At 43.1% G+C, this 21489-nt stretch overlaps 1 protein-coding gene across 4 annotated transcripts in view; it reads left to right on the top strand.

The window, feature by feature from the left end:
• SMAD2 (SMAD family member 2) overlaps positions 1-21489 on the top strand; it is a 90284-nt gene that overhangs the window by 17887 nt on the left and 50908 nt on the right. For 2 of the 4 annotated variants that reach the window (XM_039544507.1, XM_039544505.1), the window contains one exon: positions 5376-5661. In XM_039544507.1, the coding sequence (XP_039400441.1) occupies positions 5426-5661 (236 nt within the window). In that variant the 5' untranslated portion in view covers positions 5376-5425. Of the gene's footprint in view, positions 1-5085; positions 5186-5375; positions 5662-21489 lie in introns of those variants that run through there. The other 2 variants (XM_039544504.1, XM_039544506.1) reach the window with 2 other exon arrangements.

Raw genomic sequence — 21489 nt, 5'->3', positions numbered from 1 at the left:
TCAAGGAGATGTTGGGCTGACATGGGACTGGCTCTTTGGCGGTGGGTTGGGATTGTAATAGACTTGAATCATTGGCATAGTAAACATTACTATGTCCAAGTTGAGAGTGCTAAACAGGGCAAATAGTGAAGTGACAGTGGTCTAGAATAAAGCCAATGGACTCCCTATGAAGGAATGGAAAAGTTGAGCTTTTGCCAGAGTAGTTTGTCAGCACAGCATAGGATCAGCATCCATATTGTTGTTAACTTTGTTTGCATCAGTTTTCCAGCCACAATTGTGCTTCACTTGTAACTCACCTTAATGTGCACCAAGCAAAAGGCCACAACATTAATTCCTGTTTGGACAACTTTTGGATAATGTGAAAAGATGTAGGTAAAGAGGTCTGGATCACAATCTGATGGCACTGTTTCAGAATTTGCAAAACTTACAGCTTCTGAAAGCTTCCATGCTTGGCCTCAGCCTAAAGGTGGCTTTTTATTTTTAAGCTTGCAAACTTCTTTCAGCCATTTTGATGGTGGCAAATACACTTTTCTTTACTACCAGTTCCTCATGTGCACCCCCACCCATCAGAGTTGACATCTGTGCGGTCAGACTTCATGTGGTAATAGCCTCTGCTTTGTGGTGTATCTGATTTTGGGGGACAGTGTAGCTTTACAAATAAAGCTAATTGAGCATATTCAAAAGAGACTTGAAAACTTCAAACCAGATCTTGATGGTTTTTTTTTTTAAATCAACACTCCTGCCCTACTCTTGTCACACTTCTCTGTGCTCTGCATGACAAATGTGTAGGTCACAGGTGGAATAACTTGCAAGTAGACAAACTGTTGTTGAAACACAACTAAGCTCTGATGTAATATAACAATGGCTAGGAGCAAGAAGCTATCTTAGGAAAATTAAGCATCCCAAAAATTTAAGAGGGTGTCATGAGTTTTGGAATTCTTCAGTGTTAAAATTCTGAAGCTTTTCTGTTCAGAGAGAGCCTTCACAGTACAAACTGATACTCTAGAAAAGCCGTTCGCTCATTTTTTCATTCTTTCTTCCCTCCTTCCCGAATGTGGCTACTCAAAGCCAGTTGCCATTGCATTCAAAATCAGGTACTGTTGAGACTTGAGGGTAGCAAGTGTATTTATATTTAAAATTAGGCCCTGGAGGACTGGACCAGTGAGCTTTCACTTGTACCTGATGAACTGTTTGAAACTATAATTAAAAACAAGCTAGAGCTAGAAGATCCTGTTTGGTTAAGGTCTAACCAATATCCTTTCTGCAAAGGAAAATTGTCTAATCCTTTCTTGGACATAGCAGAATGGATAAAGGAGTCTGATTGATTAGCTTAATGTTGATAAATGTCAGGTAAAAATTATACTCAAGCACAAAACAGTTCTAAGTCAACGAAAGACTCAAAGGGACCTGTGTGTTGTGTGGCAGAGAGTGAAGATGCACCTCTACCCCTGTATAACACCACCTGATATAACAGGGTAAAGCAACGCTTAGGGGGAGTGGGGCTGCGTGCTCTGGCAGATCAAATCAAGTTCAATATAATGCGACTTCAGCTATAACGCGGTAAGGTGTGTGTGGTGTGTGGTTTTTTTGTTTGTTTTGCTCCCGAGGGCTGCGTTATATTGGGGTAGAGGTGTATAAGCTAAATGTGCAGCTGTCTTCCCAAAACAACAAACAAAAAACCCCCACCAAAAATAAGGCTGAATAAAGAATAGCAGTGATTTACAATGGCATGTCCTGATGGAAAACACTGTGCGGTATTGGTTACCCATCTCAAAAAGGATGTTTCAAAATTAGAGAAGAGCAACAAGAATGATTAGGGGCAAGTAACAATCCATCTCTTCTTAGAGTTTTACCTTACAGGCAAATAAGAGTATGTTTGTTAGTGAATTAAAGGTAGGTTGTTTGCACACTGTCTTGTAACACAAGAGCAAGAGAACATTGGTTTAAATCAAGGCAATTAAAATTGGTGATTAAATCAGGAAGCAGAAAACCTTGATGTAAATAATTGATTTGTCTTATTTTTCATGTGTGGTGGTGGTGGTGTTTTTCCCTAAAGAGAAGTTGATTCTCACTGAGTGTGATTTGCAACTAAATACAGCCTTTATGCTAAATTTGGTGCTTCTTTTGGGTAACCAGGACAATACACTCATTCATATATAGTTTAGTTTAGTTTTTATTCAGATTCTTAACTTTTTTAAATTTATTTGTTAAATGGTGAATGATGGATTTTTATTGTAGTTTGTGTCACTATCTAGTTGAATTGAAATGCTCAAATACATGAGAAGAATACTTTAAAACTTCTATTAAATAAAAATGTGCCAGATTAAAAAGTTTCAGAACAATGGTTTGCATAGCTAACTGATGAAACAAAAGAAGTAGTTAATGAATTGAACAGATTATTTCTTGTGGTCATATTCGTCAAGATTTTAGAACTTGTAGATCTTATCCTCACACCTAATTTTTATGCACATGTTGGAAGGGGGGGGGGAAGAAGATTTCCAGTCTTTTAAGCTCCCTATTAATTTCTTAACTTTGACTGAACTAGTCATTGAAGTGAACTAGTTGAATAAACTGAACTCAAGAGATTCTCTTGGCACCTGCAGCAGAATCTATAGCTGTCAAAAACGCTGCTTTAGTACTTCCACAAACTCTGGTTCCTGGTGCTTAGCCTATGACTCCCAGCAATTTCGTGTTTTGACTTTCTTCAGAACTTCAGCAGCAAACATGTATTGCTCAATATTATTTAAATTATTAGTCTAGTAAATTTAGGCCTTAACATGGGTTGTAAATTTCCTATTTAATTTTAAATGGCTTTATTTTTAAAAATAAGCCCGTGTTTGTTTCAAATAACCATAGACTTTTAGTCATGCTGCTGACAGGTGGCAAATTTTAAAAATGATTAAATTCACTGCAGAACGTCCAGGACAAGAACTTGGCAAGAGTTAGAGGGGTTGGAGCCTTATTTGAATGTCAGTTTTAGCTAGCTAAAGTTTTGAAAGGGAGATAAAACCTTATGATTCAGAGTTTGACAATGTTAATGATTAGGATGAGACCGTCACGGGAGTCAGATTATCCCTCATCTGCTGATTTAGATTTCTTGTACCTTTTCTGAAGCATCTGGTTGTGGCCGCTCTCAGACTAGTTGGACCTTTGGGCTGATCAAGTATAGCTGTTCTTATGTGAAGTATAAAGAAGGCCAAACTAAGTGCCCTATTTTATGTGTGGTTTCTTTTCCTTTTTCCTTATCAGATGATGAATTCAGTCTTCTGGACTCTCAACTGGAAACCTAGCTCCAGTAATGGCTTTATTTTATCATAATACGTGGAGAAGATAGTGCTGCAAAATTAATGCACTAATGAATTAATTTCAAATCAAGAGTAGACTAATGGAAGGACAGGAAATGTTCTCCATCTTTATATATACCTTATACAGAGCTCAGTGTGTACAAGCCAAAATTGGAAGACAGGGTTTTCCTCAAATCTGTTTTCATCCAACAAAGTCAGTGGAGCTAGTCAATGGTACCTGTGTAACTAAGATTGTAATTTATAATTTAAGTGTTGGGAAATTGATCCTGGTGAATATTCACCAAGTATAATGGTGTTAAATTGTAACGTAATAAAAATGCATGTTCAGTGAAAGCAAGTTTTCTGTATCCCTGTAAACTCATTGTTTTCAAAATGTGAGATGTGAAGCTTTCATATTGAAGTATATGAAATCAAACTAATATGGTTGTTAGCTCACATGGGAGAAAAATCAATTTAAATCAGTTTTCCATTAATATAAGGGGAGTGGGTGTGCATGGAGGCACTGGTTGGGGATAATGTAGATTATCTTAAAACCTCTGATTTAGTGGACCGACTTTTAGGTTTGGGAGCCAGGAGGAAATGCTGAAGTCCCACAGCTCTTTGAAGTAAGGAAACATTACAGGTGAGGGAATTGAATCTTAGTAGTTAAGTGGTTTGCTGAAATTCAAACAGCAAGTCCCTGCTGAAAACACAATTAGAGCCTATAGTTTCTGACTTTCCAGTCCCATGATTTATTTACAAGACTGTCCTTAGGAAAGTCACAACACTTGTCTGTCTGCCCCCCAAACTGTGTAGTTGGTTCTGAATTTATATGGATTATCCAAAATTACTAAACACGAATAGAAATTAAGAATTCTTTACAATAGTTAAAGCAAATACAGAATAGTCAAACAGCATCAGGCAGGGTGACTTCTAAGTAAGGCATGCATTTTTAGTGTCCTTTCCAGGCTTGCAGCTATATAAACCCACAGACATCCTGTTGACTTCTTTTTGAACTGATAGTGGATATCAGATGAAAGACCATATGATGCAAAGATAGATCAAACTACTTCTGTTGCAAGCACCAGTGGACAAAAGCTTGGATTAAATACAAATAAAGTTCTTGGTATTCTTACTGAATGTTGGCAGACTTCATTGCCCATGTTTACACATAGCTTGCAGAAAACCAATAGTATACCACCCCCTTAGAGGTCAGTTTATAAAACAACTGCAAATTGATTGCATCCCTTGTGCAAATAAAATTTGGTAGCCATTTAAATATTCTGGTATGGCAGCAAATGGCTAGCTAAAAAGTTGGCAGAAGACGTCTTCTATGCAACAATGATAGTGACATGTCCAAGTCGTGAATTAAGTAAGCGACATCTTACTCCAAGATGGACAAAATGTACCTTGGTGTATATCTTGCTGTCAAATTTATCAAAACTTAAAGTGAACAAATGAATTGGGTTTGTATAATCCGCTCAGTTTGGAGGATTATTCTGTACTATGTCCTCTTAGTAGCATCTAGATGAGTCGCTCCTTTAAAATTCCATTGTATTTATTGAACTGCTACCTGTAAAATGAGTGGATTAATTTTTTTAATATTAACTTAACAAGTGGTATCAAAGTGGGAAAACTATATAGATCTAATGCAAAAACAAACAGATTTCTGCACTAGTCACAGGCAAGTTATAGAATGAGACATTTTTCTGTTTAAATCCCTTGCCTTCATTTAAAGAGCTGAGAACAGGAGTGTATTGTGACTTTTAGAACTTTCACAATATGGTATGAGAATGTCATAGGCATATGGTGTGGGTTTGGAGGGAGAGGATGGATGGTTAGCTACTGTTTACATATGGGGGGGGGGGGACTTGTACCTGACTGGAATCTAGTCTGTGAAGGTAACATAGAAAGTTAATGCTGTCTTCTAGTTAAAAAAAACAAAAAACAAAAAAAACCCAAACACTTCAATTGTTGGACTAGGCATTCTAGAATATCCCCAAGTTCTGCTGCATCTGGGTGTAAGAGTCTTACCAAGGCATCCACCCCACTAAAAATGAGGTGCTAATGTGTTGTTCTTTCTTTCCCTAGATTGGATAGGGCAGCTAACTTATTGGACACAGAGTGCTGTTTTGGAGAACATGTCATCCATATTGCCATTCACTCCACCAGTTGTGAAGAGACTGCTGGGGTGGAAGAAATCAGCTGGTGGTTCTGGAGGGGCTGGTGGTGGTGAGCAGAATGGTCAGGAGGAAAAATGGTGTGAGAAGGCAGTGAAAAGCTTGGTCAAGAAGCTCAAGAAAACAGGACAACTAGATGAGCTTGAGAAAGCAATCACCACTCAGAACTGCAATACAAAATGTGTTACAATACCAAGGTAAGTGCAGTTGGGTTTGAAATAATTTCAAACTACTTAACGAGTGACTGATTAGACACCTATTTTAAATCATCCCTACAGACCATTAACTGTGTAAGTAACATGCTTCAAAATATTTAACCTTTTTTCTTTGAAAACTAGTAGCTTAACATGTCTCTCAGTGCTTATTTTAATATTTACAGTTGAACAGTGTGTTCTTCATAAAATCTCAATCTTCCATAGGACAAATATTTTAAGACGTGCCAATTAAAATTACTATCTTGATCCCCCACTTATGCAGAATGGTTCTGTGAGCTGTTAGTTTGTAGCATTTTCTTTTGATTCTTTCAGTTAACAGCCCTGGAAGGGCCTATAGAACCTTCACTTCCAGTGTAAAATTGACTGTTTTTCCTTGGTCAACACTTCAGTCAGCTAATTGTGTGTAAAGGTCATCTTTAGGTGTATGCTAAACTCATGTCAGTTGTACAATTTGCAGCGCCGCCACCACCCCCTCTTGGATGGGAAATCTCATATGCCCTGAGGCATTTTGCTGTGAGAACTTACTGTGTACTTAACTCTTTCTTACCAGTTAATGAAAGCAATTCCTATTAACTTGGAGTACATCTCTTGTGCTTTATATTGATATATGGGTGAATTACTTGCATTTTTTCTCCAACTTTCTCAATTGTATTCATAGGAGCTCCTGTGCGAAAGGATCATACTTTTGTTGTAGATCCATATTATGTGTAATACCACTGAGGCATGTGCATTATTTTCATTAAACTCTTTTCAGAAAGTCAATATGGGAGCACTTCACAGGTGCCTTGTTTTTCTTGCTCTGAAAAACTTACTACAGGACCTTATGAAATGGGAACGCTCTAGGCACATAGGAGCTCTATTAAGACTAAGGAGCTACTTAAGCAAGAGTGTTGCTCCTGTTTTTGAGAGGTTGAATTCTGTTGAAGTAGGTCACGTGGGCTGGAATATAAACTTAAAACTGCATACAGCTCTTAATGCACAGTAGAACTTTGACTGTTTAATGGATGGCTATCACACCTCAACAGCAGATTATAACCATTATGTCGTAATAGCTTTTACATCCCTTGTTGCATATGGCATAGCCTTTTGCTCACATTTTAGGCCTACTACTATTTTTATCCCCATTCTTTTTTCTTCCCTGCAGCAACTCACTTCTGTGGACTTCATTCCCATCCCTTTCCTCATGCAAGTTAGTCTAATGAAATGTATCTTGTCTTTAGTAGGCTCGGGTAGAATTCATACCCTTTGGAGCAATTAAGTGGCTTTTTTTTTTTATATCTGTTTGGCAATTTGCAATCAGTTAACTTTTGGAAAGTCCTCTGCTACCACAAGGCCTAGAACTTTTTTAAAATGAGCTTTGATTCTTCAAAATCTGATTATGCCATATGGGTCTACATTGATTAAAAAGTTGGATTCAACTTTTGGCCAAATTATTAATCTTTGAGACACCTCTGGTAGATTTCTAGAAGGCCTAACACTTAAAACGTAAAATGAGTTGTCCAAACCTCTTGAACTAGCTTGCATTTTCTAGCTTTGGGTTTATGTACTTTCATGTAAGATGAGTATTTTAAGTAGCATGTCAATTTATCACTGCATTCCTTAGGATCTGCTTGCACCCCCATTCAGATAACTTCTCGTGTTTGTGCACCCTCTTTGTGACAGAGTAGTAACTGAAATTAGTCAGCGCTTAATGAAATACCATGGTAACGCTGGGTACAAAATATATAGGAATGGCAAAGTAGGTTGTGCTGCTGGGGCAGTGGCACTATGCTATATTTGACTCTGCTTTCTTTTAGATATCTTAAATTAATCAAACAGTGCCATAGAATCTCTCTAGCTAGAAATTACATACATGAGTATAACATGTATAAATGAGTATAACAGTCAGAATATGCTAGTGACCACCTGACCAGGATAGTGATGGTGATTGTGAAATGCTCCAGGAGAACACCCAATACTGTGGGATTTCTACTATCCCTATATTGACCAGGTAAATATCACCTCAGGACAGGATGCAGGGAACGATTCTAGACACCATTAATGACTGCTTCTTGGTGCAGCTAGTTCTGGAACCCAAAGGGAGAGGCAATATTTTGATTTAGTCCTAAGTGGAGCATGGGGTCTGGCACAAGAGGTGGAGATAGCTGAACCATTCAGTAATAGCAACCATATTGTAATTTAAATTTAATGTCCTTGGAAGGGAAGATACCAAAGAAACCCACCACAGAGTCATTTAGCTTCAAAAAAGGGAACTACCAAAAATGAGGATTTCAGTCAATTATAAATTGTCAAGTGAAATGTCTGCAAACTGCATGGAAACATCTTAAGAATACTGGAATAGAGATTCAAACTACATGTATACATTTTTTTCTTTTTTAAAAAAAGCATGAGGACTAAAAATACCACTACAGCTAAAAAGAGGTTGTCAGACTTCCTTTAAAAATTGGAAGTCAGATCCTAATGAGGAAAACAGAGGAGCACAAACTTTGGCTCGTGAAGTCTGAAGGTATAATTAGGCAGGCCAAATTTTTTTTTTTTTTTTGAACAAGTAGCAAAAGACAATCTAACTGCAGTGTTTTTAAGTACAGTTCATCAGAAGCGGGAAGACTGCTAAACAGTCAGCGGGGCCACCAGATAACTGAGGCGCTAAAGAAGCGCTCAAGGAATTCAAGGCCTTTGTGGAGAAGCAAAATGAATTCTTTGCATCAATTTTCACTGCAGAGTACGTAGGAGAGATCCCTCCCCCTCTGCCCCCGAGCCATCTTTTATGTGACAGATCTGAGGAGCGGTCCCAGACTGAGGTGTCACTAGACGAGATTTTAGAACAAATTAAACAGTAATAAGCCACTGGGACCAGATGGTGTTCATCCAAGAGTTCTGAAGGAACTCAAATATGAAATTGCAGAACTAACACTTAACTGTGATATGTAATCACTTAAATCCGCTTCTATACCAGATGACTTGAGGATAACTAATCTGACTCCAGTTTATATAAAAAAAAACACACCAGTTCCAGAGGCAATCTTGGCAATTACAGGCCAGTAAGCTTAACTTCAGTATCAGACAAATTGGTGGAAACTATAGTAAAGAACAGAATGATCAGACCTGTAGATGACTACGATATGTTGAAGAGTCAGTGCTGCTATTGTACAGGAAAATCATGCCTCACCAATCTTAGAATGTCAACACACACGAACAAGGGTGATCCAGTTAGTATAGTGCAGGGGTCGGCAACCTATGGCACGCGTGCCAAAGACGGCACACGAGCTGATTTTTTTCTTTTAATGGCACGCTGTTGCCTCCAGGAGTCCCGGCAGGCAGCAGTGTGCCATTAAAAATCCTGCCTGGCCCAGCCTGCTCTTCTCTGCCCTCCGTGCCCCTCACCTCCCCCCCGGGGGGGTAGGGGGCAGAAGCTTGGTCCTGCCAGCTCCCCTGCCTCTTCCGGTAGTGTGCTGGGTTCCTGCCCCTCTCCGTCCGCGCCCCCTCCCTGTAGGCTGGTCGGCTTGCAAGGGAGGGGGACAGGAAGGAGCAGAGTCAGTGTGCTCGCTGCTCCTGGCAGAGGCAGAGAAGAAGTCGTCAGGGAGGGCCTCGGGGAAGAGGAGTGGGGGGTGAAATAGGGGCATATCCCCTCGGCCTTAACCCCCCCAACACTCACCACCCAGGCCTGAGCCCTGTACCCCCTCATACACACTCAGCCCTCTGCTTGACTCCTTCACTCCCCCCATACCCAGCCTCCCCACTCCCTGCCCTGACACCTGCACCCCTCACATGCCCCCAGCCCTTTGCCCTGACTCTTGCACATCCCTACCCTAACCTAAGCACCAAACGGGAGCTCCTGCACCCCCCCATTCCCACCTGCACCTCTTGCACCAAATGGGAGCTGCCCAGGTAAGTGCCCCACACCCAAACTTCCTGCCCCAACCCTGAGCCCCCTCCCTCATTCTAGCTCCTGGCCAGACCCTTCACCCCCAGCCCTGTGCTCAGTGCACTCGCACGCCCTCAGCTCAGTGCAGAGAGAGGAAGAGAATGGGCCAGAACCAGGGAGAAGGTAGGTACCCACTGTATGTGGGCAGGGCCAGACCTCAGACCGGCAGCGGGCTGAGCGGGTCTGGCAGACGGGATCCTGGCTGGCAGGAGCCGGCGGATGGAACCCTTGAGCGCTCAGCCTGCTGCCGGTCTGGGGTTCTGGCTGCCGGATCTGTGCCAGCCGAAGTCCCGGCCGCAGGTCCCGCTCAGCCCGCTGCCGCCCTAGGTGAACAGAACCCCAGACCAGCAGCGGGCTGGCGGCGTAAGATCAACATTTTAATTTTAAATGAAGCTTCTTAAACTTTTTGACAACCGTGTTTATTTTACAATACACCAATAGTTTAGTTATCTAATATATAGACTTAGAGAGAGACAGACCTTCTAAAAAAACATTAAAATGTATTACCAGCACGTGAAACCTTAAATTAGAGTGAATAAATGAAGACTCAGCACACCACTTCTGAAAGGTTGCTGACCCCTGATATAGTGTACTTGGACTTTCAGAAAGCCTTTGACAAGGTCATTCACCAAAGGCTGTTAAGCAAAATAAGCAGGCATGGGATAAGTGGGAAGGACCTGTCATGGATCTGTAACTAGTTAAGATTGGACCATTTATTCCTACTCTTTGTTTCCTTTCTCAGAATGGAGAGAGGTAAATAGTGCAGTCCCCTGAGAATCTGTACTTGGGCCAGTGCCCTTCAATAAAACAATAAATGATTGGGAAAAGAGGGTGAAGGTTGAGGTGGGAAAGTTTGCAGATATAAAATTAGTCAAAAGGGTTAAGTCCAAAGCAAATTGTGAAGAGTTAAAGGGATCTCCCAAAACTGGGTGATAAAATAGTGGATCAATTCAGAGTTGATAAATGCAAAGTAATGCACTTTGGAAAATATAATCCCATCTATATATACAAAATGATGCTCTAAATTAGCTGTTAGCACTCAAGAGATCCTGGAGTTATTGTGGATAGTTGTATGAAAACATCTGCTCAATGTGCTGCATCAGTCAAAAAAGCTAACAATGTTAGGAACCATTAGGAAAGGGATAGATAAGACAGAAAATATTATGTCCCTGTCTAAATCTACAGTATGCCCACATCTTGAATACTGCCTGCAGTCGTGGTTGCCCCCTCTTAAATAAATATACGAATTGGAAATGGTTCAGAGAAGGGGAACAAAAATGATGAGGGGTACTGTAACTATGCTGATTCTGGTGGGACCCAACTGAGTGCCAATTCAGGACAAATTGCTTAGCGCAGGGCAGTTACAGCCCAAAGCTGGGGTTTTCCCACCTCTAAGGCAAACCAACCCAGCCAGACAGAGAGGACTTTGGTTTTACCCCACTGGCTAACCACAAGCAATTCCCTTTAGACGCACCAGTTTCCCAGTATCACCACCAGTGCCACTCATTATGGGGATGAATGATTTTGAAAACTAATACCCCAGTAAAAGAGAGAGGTTCTCCCAATCCCAAAGGACCAAGCTCCGGACAAAGGTCAATATACAAATTAGATCTTACCCACAAATCACACTGTTGCCAATCCTTTAGAATCTAAAGGTTTATTCATAAGAGGAAAAAGATATGGATGAGAGCTAGGATTGGTTAAATGGAATCAATTTACATACAGTAATGGCAAAGTTCTTGGTTCAGGCTTGTAGCAGTGCTGGAATAAACTGCAGATTCAAATCAAGTCTCTAGAGTACATCCACAGCTGGGATGGGTCCTTCAGTCCTTTGTTCAAAGCTTCAGTTTGTAGCAAAGTCCCTCCAGGGGTATGAAGGAGTATTGAAGACAAGATGGAGATGAGGCATCAGCCTTTTATAGTCTCCTCCAGGTGTAAGAACACCTCTTTGTTCTTACTGTGGAAAATTACAGCAAAAATGGAGTTGGAGTCACATGGGCAAGTCACATGTCTATGTGTGACTCAGTTTTTACAGGCAGCAGCCATTGCTCACATGATCCCAGGAAGACTTTTTATGTGGTTTGGAGTTTTCCAAGATCCATTGTCAGTTAAGTGTTTCTTGATTGACAAATGACTGCAAGAAGCTGGGACTGGATGGTGGGATGGATCACTTGATAATTGCCCAGTGCCAGAAAAGAGGGTACGGGACTAGCTGGAGCGCTGGTCTGACCCAGTATGTTCCTATGTTGTTAAATCCTTTGTTGACTTGAGCCAGTGGTCCCCAACCTTTTCCGGGTGGCAGGCGCTGGACGACGGGCCACTAAGGACCATGGCTGGCAGACAAGCATCAGCCGAAATGCTGCTGAGAAGCGGCAATGTCAAGAGGCGTCGCTGCCAAAATGCCACTGAATCGGCAGCATTTCGGCAGTGACGCCGCTTTTCAGTGGTGTTTTGGCGGATGCTTGTCCACCAGCCAGTACCCAGGCACACATAGATGCCCTGGTGGGCGCCATGGCACCCACATGCACCACGTTGGGGACCTCTGCCATAAGCAGCCGTCAATCAAACTGAAGTGCAATCTCTGTATTATTGATACCTGGCGCATTCAGAATGTTCCAAGTTTGTTCTTTAGAGTACTGCCTCTGTGCCTCCTTGTTGTCCTAGCACCAACTCAAAACTCACTGGGAAGCAGTATCCATGCACTCAGCATCTTTGCTTGTCTGATTATAAAAATAAATAAGACTGAATAGTTGCATGGTCCCTTCTGACTACCTTAGGAGTAAGAATCTGGAACCCAGAGAGATGTTCCATACTGTTTAGTTTCCTAAACCCTAGTTTTATGAAGTACAAGTGGCCCATCCACTTCTGGGACTAGAAGATTGCAGGCTTATGGGCACTGAGGATGCTCTACTCCCCAGAAAGTGTATTCCTTACTGGAAATACCTCAGGTCTCCCCCACCTACTAAATGTGGTCATCTTAGAGTCCCAGAACACTGCAGTTGCTGAGATGTCTGAATTAAAAAAAACAACCAAAAAAACCCCTAGACGATTATACTAAAACTGCTGAATAAGAATTTCTTTTTTTAAAAGTTGACTTTCTGAATTCAGCTATTCTGTCTTCTGTGAACTCTACCACTACAGTGTTACAGTTCTTCACTGCAATGCATTGTAACAACCTCCTCTGCAGAATCTGGATCTTCAGCTTTAAATTGGGGAATGGGATGACTGCCTCTTTACACACTGATATGTAATGTGGAGAAAGAGCTGCATGATCATGAGCTTGAGTGATATGCTGAAGGTCTCATGTGGCCAGTACTAAAATATCTTTGGAATATCTAAACATTATAGAGGTTTCCTTATGCAAAACACGTTGTTGTAGCCAACACAGGGGAATTCTTTTTTAACTCTGTGGTCGGTTACTATTTAACTGCTAAGACAAGGCTAATAAAACAGTATCTTAAGCACAAGTGAATAGGACGTGATCATGTGTATAATGTGCAAGTAGAATAAAGTCATATGTGTACTTTGAAACTGGCCGTACTAAAACACCAAGCTGAAAACAATTGAGCCAGATCAGAGAGGAAGAACACATTTTTCTGAATAAGAACAATTGGAACCATATAACACTTACCTCGATGCCACAGTTGAGGAAGGAGGCCGCCATATTGTTTAAAAAACTGACCGGGGGTTAGAGGGGAAGTGAAGGCAGCTTTTGGAAGTGTGTGGTGGGATGGGCAAAAGGTGTATAACAAATGTAAGAAAGGGGAAGTAATGAATCTAAATCAGAAATTGGGAATTATTGAAGATTGAGGGAAGCCAAGGGCCACAAGGAGAAAACTATGACCACTGGTCCATTGCAGTGCTCGCACAGCCTCTTCTTCCCATAGGCAGAGGAGATCCAATATCTCCTGTCTACTCCAGACGCACTTGGCTTTGGCACATGTAGTTAGCATGGTTAGTTGGGCAGTTGCTCATGACGACAGAGAGCTGCTAGCTGTGCTTGCCAAGCTGGATAATCAGGAAAAGGCGTTTAAAAAATGTGGTGGGCTTTAAAGGGGAGAGGGAACTTCTGGTGTCCAGGACCTCTGGGCAGTGGAGTTTACATTTGTCAGGCATTGTGATACAGCTGCTGGAGGGCTCTTAGGTTTGACATCAGTAACACGGTGTGAACTCTAGTGTTGCCTTGACCTCAGTACAGCAACCCTGGCTAAATGCTGTTTTGGGAGGTGGTCTTACTGTGCGTGTAATGGGGATGTTTACGTCGGTGGGAGACATGTTTAAGTATAGAAACGTGCACAACTAGGTCAATGCAAGGTGGCTTACCTCAGCCTAACTTTGTAGTGTAGACCTGGCTGAGTTTAAATAACTTTTTTTTGTTTTTGTTTTGTCAAGTAGTATCACAAGACTGCATACACTTCTCAAATCTTGTTCCTGGAACCAATTTTAATTCTTACATCTGGTCTGTCAAGGTGGCTGTATACTAATTAATCTTCATATGAATGTTTTATAACGTACAATGTTCATTGAAAAGCTGTTTATGTAATTTAAAATAAGTTCTATCAAACTTAAGAGTTCTGAGAAAGCAGAAACACATGTAATGCATATTGGGATTGCACAGCGGGGATGCTTAGCCCTTCGTAAGTGGGTCAGTAATCTAGAGCAGAGGCTAAATAAGTGCAGAGTTCCTTATGATGCTAGTCACCTAGTAGTTTGTGGCTAGCTGGCTGAATACTCCAAACAAATCAGTGGGATTTTAATCTTTTTAGTCTTTAAGGAAACAGTAGGTATTAAATGTTGCCACCTGTGATCTTTATTTTCTAAAATCCATAAGCGTGTTCTGCTTTCAAGAATTTGGTTTACAAATATGCCTGGGCTTGGCAGTTTTAAACTAATGTCAAACAGCACAATGTAGTACCAACAGTAGTAACAGTACAAATGTAGAGTGCAAGAGAATGAATTTTATATGGAATTCTTGTGAAGAAGCAGTTTCTTCATGGTATTCAGAAAGGATTTTTAAGTGACATGGATCAAGTGAAACCAGTGTCATAATATAAGAATGGCCCTACTGGGTCAGACGAAAGGTCCATCTAGCCCAGTATCCTGTCTTCTGACAGTGGCCAGTGTCAGGTGCCCCAGAGACAATGAACAGAACAGGTAATCAAGTGCTTCATCCCCTGTCGCTCATTCCCAGCTTCTGGCAAACAGAGGCTAGGGACATCATTCCTCCTCATCTTGGCTAATAGCCATTGATGGACCTATCCTCCATGAATTTATCTCGCTCTTTTTTGAACCCTGTTATGGTCTTGGCCTTCACAACATCCTCTGGCAGGGAGTTTCACAGGTTGACTGCGTTGTGTGAAGAAATACTTCCTCTTGTTTTTAAACCTGCTGCCTATTAATTTCATTTGGTGATCACCTAGTGCGTGTTATGAGAAGTAGTAAACACTTCCTTATCTACTTTCTCTACACCAGTCATGATTTTATAGACCTCAAGCATATCTTCCTTTAGCCGTCTCTAGTCCCAGTCTTATTAATTTCTCCTCATAAGCTGACCAAAACTGAATCTTGTATTAGTGTTAGCTATAACTGAAATCAAACCTTTAACAGACCAAAGCATAACACATGGTGAACAGTCCAATGGCTTATTCCCCTACCTAAACTGCATTTAGACTCGGTATGTCTACACTACAAAATTAGGTCAAATTTATAGAAGTTGTTTTTTAGAAATCATTTTTATATTGTTTGTGCATGTCCCCACACAATGCTCTAAGCGCATTAAGTCAGCAGACTGCGTCCACAGTACCGAGGCTAGTGTCGACTTCTGGAGTGATGCACTGTGGGTAGTTGTGAGTAGCTATCCCATGGTTCCCACAGTCTCCACTGCCCATTGGGATTTTGGGTTGAGATCCCAATGCCTGATGGGGCAAAAACAGTGTAGCAGGTGGTTCTGGGTAAATGTTGTCAGGCCCCCCTCTCCCTCCCTCCCCTCCGTGAAAGCAATGGAAGACTCTAGTTTCGTGCCTCTTTTTTTCCTGGGTTACCTGTGCAGATGCCATACCATGGCAAGCATGGAGCCTGCACAGCTGACTGTCACTATAAGTCTCCTGGTTGCTGGCAGACCTGGGACTGCATTGCTACACAACAGCAGCAGCTCATTGCCTTTTGGCAGCAGACAGTGCGTTATGATTGGTAGCTGTCGTCGTATTCCTGGGTGCTCTTTTAACCGACTTCGGTGAGGTCAGTCAGGGGCGCCTGGGCAGACATGGGAATGACCTCGCTGAGTCACTTCCATCTTCTGCCGAGCACCGAGGAGATGGCTAGCAGTCAAACGGCACCATCTGCTGCCACTCTAAAGATGTAAAAGCTAGATGGAGTGGATCAAAACAAGAAATAGACCTGATTTTGTTTTGTATTCATTTGTTTCTTCCCTCCCTCCGTGATATCAACCGCTTGCTAAACCGAGGGTTTTGAGTTCGATCCTTGAGGGGGCCATTCTGTGTGACAGTTGTCTGTTTCTCCTTGATGCAAAGCCATCCCCTTTGTGGACTGTAATTCCCTGTAAGCCATGTCGTCAGTCGCCCCCTCCTTCTGTCAGAGCAGACAATCGTTTAGTGCCTTTTTTCAGCCCAGACGCCATAGCACGGGGATCATGGAGCCCGTTCAGATCACCGTGGCAATTGTGAGCATTGTAAACACCATGCGCAGTATTCTGGAGTATATGCAGAACCTGCCAAAGCAAAACCAGGCAAGGAGGCGACAGCAACGCGGTGACAAGACTGATGAGGACATGGATGTAGACTTCTCGCAAAGTATGGGTCCCAGCAATGTGCACATCATGGTGTTAATGGGGCAGATTCATGCTGTGGAACGCTGCTTCTGGTCCCAGGAAACAAGCACAGACTGGTGGGACTGCATAGTGTTGCAGGTCTGGGACAATTCCCAGTGGCTGCAAAACTTTCACATGCATAAGGGCACTTTCAGGGCAGGGGAAAGCAAGTCAAAGTTCCATTAAATGCCAGAATACCAAGATGAGAGCAGCCCTCACAGCTGAGAAGCGAGTGGCAATAGCCCTCTGGAAGCTTGCAACGCCAGACAGCTACCAGTCAGTCGGGAATCAATTTGGAGGGGGCAAATCTACTGTGGGGGTTCTGTGATGCAAGTAGCCAAAGCAATCACTGAGCTGCTGCAACCAAAGGTAGTGACTCTGGGACATGTGCAGGTCATATTAGATGGCTTTGCTGCAGTGGGATTCCCTAACTGTGGTGGGGCGCTAGATGGAACCCATATCCCTATCTTGGCACCGGAGCACCAGGGCAGCCAGTACATAAATCGCAAGGGGTACTTTTCAATGGTGCTGGTGGATCACAAGGGACGTTTCACCAACATCAACGTGGGATGGCTGGGAAGGGTTCATGACTCTTGCGTCTTCAGGAACACTAATCTGTTTAAACGGCTGCAGCAAGGGATTTACTTCCGAGACCAGAAAATAACCGTTGGGGATGTTGAAATGCCTATAGTTATCTTTGGGGACCCAGCCTACCCCTTAATGCCATGGCTAATGAAGCCATACACAGGCAGCCTGGACAGTAGTCAGGAACTGTTCAACTATAGGCTGAGCAAGTGCAGAATGTGCTTTTGGACGTTTAAAAGCGCGCTGGCGCAGTTTACTGATTCAGATAGACCTCAGTGAAACCAATATTCCCGTTGTTGCTTGCTGTGCGTTCCACAGTCTCTGAGAGTAAGGGGGAGACGTTTATGGCGGGGTGGGAGGTTGAGGCAAATAGCCTGGCTGCAGATTACGCACAGCCAGACACCAGGGCGGTTAGAGCACAGCAGGATGTGCTGTCCAGAGAAGCTTTGAAAACCAGTTTCATGACTGGCCAGGCTATGGTGTGAAAGTTCTGTTTTGTTTCTCCTTGATGACTGCCCCCCTTTGGTTCACTCTGCTTCCCTGAAAGCTAAACACCCTCCCCTTCCCCCTTCGATCACCGCTTGCAGAGGAAATAATCATTCTTACTTCACATTCATGCATTCTTTATTAATTCATCACACAAATAGGGGGCTAACTGCCAAGGTAGCCCGGGAGGGGTGGGGGCAAGGGAAGCGTGGGGTGGGGAAGGGAAGGACAAGGCCACACCGCACTTTAAAACTTATTGAAGGCCAGCCTTCTGTTGCTTGGGCAATCCTCTGGGGTGGAGTGGCTGGGTGGCCGGAGGTCCACCCACCGCGTTCTTGGGCATCTGGGTGAGGAGGCTATGGAACTTGGGGAGGAGGGTGGTTGGTTACACAGGGGCTGTAGCGGCGGTCTGTGCTCCTGCTGCCTTTCCTGCAGCTCAGCCATACGCTGGAGCACATCAGTTTGATGCTCCAGCAGTCGGAGCATCGACTCTTGCCTTCTGTCAACAATCTGACGCCACCTATCCTCTTCAGCCTGCCACCTCTCCTCATGTTCCTGTTGTGCTTTCCTGCACTCTGACATCATCTGCCTCTGCACATTCTGGTGTGCTCTGTTTGTGGGCGGACAGCAGTAGCTCTGAGAACATCTCATCCAGAGTGCAGTTTTTTCACCTTCTAATCTTTGCTAGCCTCTGCGAAGGAGAAACATTTGCAGCTGGTGGGGAGGGAGATTGGTAGTGAAAGACACATTTTAGAGAACAGTAGGATCACTCTTTCCCGTTAAACCTTGCTGTTCACATTACACAGCACGTGCTTTCGTTACAAGGTCTCATTTTGCCTCTTATATTGAGGGCCTGCCGGTGTCGTGTGAGAGATCACTCACGCAGTGCCAGGCAACAGAATTCGGCTTGCAGGCAACCCTGGTAAGCCAGTCTTTTGGCTTCTTTAACCTTCATAAAGTGAGAATGGTTTCAAACAGCAGCGCCCTCATTTCCCATACCAAGCGGCCGTTGGGTTGGCCATTTAAAATGGGTTTGCAGTTTAAAAGGAGGGTCTGCAGTTTGCAGGTTAGCATGCAGCACAAACCCAAATTCTCCCCCCCCACACACGCAATTGTCTGGGATGATCACCCCTCCCCCCCACCGCGTGGCTAACAGCGGGGAACATTTCTGTTCAGCACAGCCGAGCAGGAACGGGCACCTCTGAATGTCCCCTTAATAAAAGCACCCTATTTCAACCAGGTGACAATGAATGATATCACTCTCCTGAGGATAACACAGAGATAAGGAATGGATGTTGTCTGAATGACAGCAAACACCGGGACCATACGCTGCCATGCTTTGTTATGCAATGATTCCAGACTATGTGCTACTGGCCTGGCGTGGTGGTGTCCTACCATGGCGGATGGAATAAGGCAGCTCTCCCCAGAAACCTTTTGCAAAGGCTTTGGAGGTATATCCAGGAGAGCTTTCTGGAGATGTCCCTGGAGGATTTCCACTACATCCCCATACACATTAACAGACTTTTCCAGTAGCTGTACTGGCTACAAATTCCAGGGCAGATTAATCATTAAACACGCTTGCTTTTAAACCATGTGTAATATTTACTAAGGTACTCACCAGAGGTCCCTTGTCTGCCCTCAGGCTCCAGAAGCACGCCTTGGGTGGGTTTGGGGGTACTGGCTCCAGGTCCAGGGTGGAAAGGTATCTTGGCTTTTTGGGGAAACCGGTTTCTCCGCTTCTTTGCTGTGAGCTATCTTCAATCTCTTCATCTTCCTCATCCCCAAACCTGCTTCTGTGTTGCATGATTCTCCATTGGCAGAGTCAAAGCACAGGGTTGGGGTAGTGGTGGCTGCATCCCCCAGCATGGCATGCAGCTCAGTGTAGAAGCAGCATGTCTGCGGCTCTCCCCTGGACCTTCGGTTTGCTTCTCTGGCTTTGTGGCAGGCTTGCCTTGGCTCCTTAATTTTCACGCGGCACTGCTGTACATCCTGTTATGGCCTCTGTCCTTCATGCCCTTTGAGACTTTTTTTCTAATGTTTTGGCATTTTGTTTACTGCAACGGAGTTCAGCTAGCACGGATTCGTCTCCTCATATGGTGAGCAGATCCCATACCTCCTGTTCGGTCCATGCTGGTGCTCTTTTTGCGATCCTGGGACTCCATCATGGTTACCTGTGCTGATGAGCTCTGCATGGTCACCTGTGCTCTTCACGCTGGGCAAACAGGAAATGAAATTCAAAAGTTCGTGAGTCTTTTCCTGTCTACCTGGCCAGCACATCTGAGTTGAGAGCGCTGTCCAGAGCGGTCACAATGGAGCACTCTGGGATAGCTCCCGGAGGCCAATACTGTCGAATTGTGTCCACACTACCCCAAATTTGACCCAGCAAGGTCAATTTCAGCACTAATCCCCTCATCGGAGGAGGAGTAAAGAAATCAATTTAAAAAGCCCTTTAAGTTTTAAAAAAAAAAAAAGAGGGCTTCATCGTGTGGACAGGTCCAGGCTTAAATCGAGGTAACGCTGCCAAATTCGACCTAAAATTGTAGTGTAGACCAGGCCTCAGTTTGCACTATGCTGCAACTGCAGTAATAGGTTACAACAATAGAGGAATGGTCAAATCTGAAATATTAGCATTCAAAGCATAGGATTGCCCCTGGGGTACTGCCATTTGTCAGAACTATTTGACAGAATAAATGTCCTTGAGAGAGAGAGAACGAACAAGCAGGAATATTTCTGGTATCAAGGATTTATTTTATAAAGCTGAACTGTCTGTGGACCAGCAGAATTCATAGCACCAACATCGAAGTGCTTGATTAAAGCAAGCTGGTGTTTCTCAGGTGAAGACTCTCCATCTAATCAAAACTCCTTTAGGAGTAGAAACCTACAATGGGACTTTAAGGGATGCCATAAAACCAACATTGCTTGGTATCTGTTCCACTGCGTGCTCAAGGAGTATGAATAAAAGAGGTGGTGGTGTACTTAAAGGCTACCCTGAGTAGAATCTGTTGTGCTCAGGGATTCTACTTTTTGGATTCTAAACTTGTATTTTCCCTATCTAGTCTGCATGACATGACTTTCTAGAGGCAGTGGAGAAGCTTCATTATAGTAGGCTCCATGGCTTTGAGATTACACAGGATTCTAATGAAGTGTCAACTGGTCTGGTACAGACTCAAAAGTAAACCGCCTTTTACATAAGGATTTCCCAGTAAGTAGCAGAGCTAGCCACTGCAAACAAATTGAAGTAGGTTTTATAGAGTACTAGATCAAATGTCTCAAGCAGTGGCACTAAAGAATATTTTACAAGTAACCCTGTAAAAATGGCCATTGAGGCTCTTGTAGGACTCTCTTTACACAATCGAGCTGTTAAGTAGTCACAAGTCTCTCTTCAGAATCTTGGTCTGAATATAGATGTGGGGGTGTGTGGGTTTTGCTAATAGCCACAAGCTTTGTGTGAAGTAAATCTAGGCATCCAGAAGCTTCCCAGAGCCACACTTGTCTTGAATCTCATTCTAAACATGTGCCCTTTTTCTTCCAGGCATAGATGTTGGTTCGTTATGATAGCTGAATGTCGTAGATCAGAGATTAATGTTTCACTTCCAGTTCTGTGAAGTTTCCTCTTTATGCAAAATGTGGGTTTTTTATGGAAGTTTAACCAGTGCATTTTAATTCTGTTGTGTTTCTAATATGCCCTATGCAAGGGTTTATTAGCTAAGAACTGTAGAATCTGGCCTTGTTCTGTGAATGAATTCACAGAACAACAAAAGGATTTGGACAATAACTATCCAAAATCTTAGCATATGCAATAAGTTCTCAAGCACATCCATGTATGCTGGTACTCTACACCTGTAGTTCCCAATGTCTCTCACACTGCAACCTTTATCCCCTTCCAATCTGGAACCCTTTGCCTTCTAGCTGTGATACATCCCTTCCTTCCCATATTGCCAATTGAGGGAGTTGGAGAGGAGGAAGGGCAGGCTGGTCACTCTCTCAA

The sequence above is a fragment of the Mauremys reevesii genome, linkage group 6 (genome assembly GCF_016161935.1).
Source record: "Mauremys reevesii isolate NIE-2019 linkage group 6, ASM1616193v1, whole genome shotgun sequence".
Classification (NCBI taxonomy): domain Eukaryota; kingdom Metazoa; phylum Chordata; order Testudines; family Geoemydidae; genus Mauremys; species Mauremys reevesii.
The sequence above is the reverse complement of the archived record's forward strand: the minus strand, read 5'-3'. Positions and strand labels throughout refer to the sequence as shown.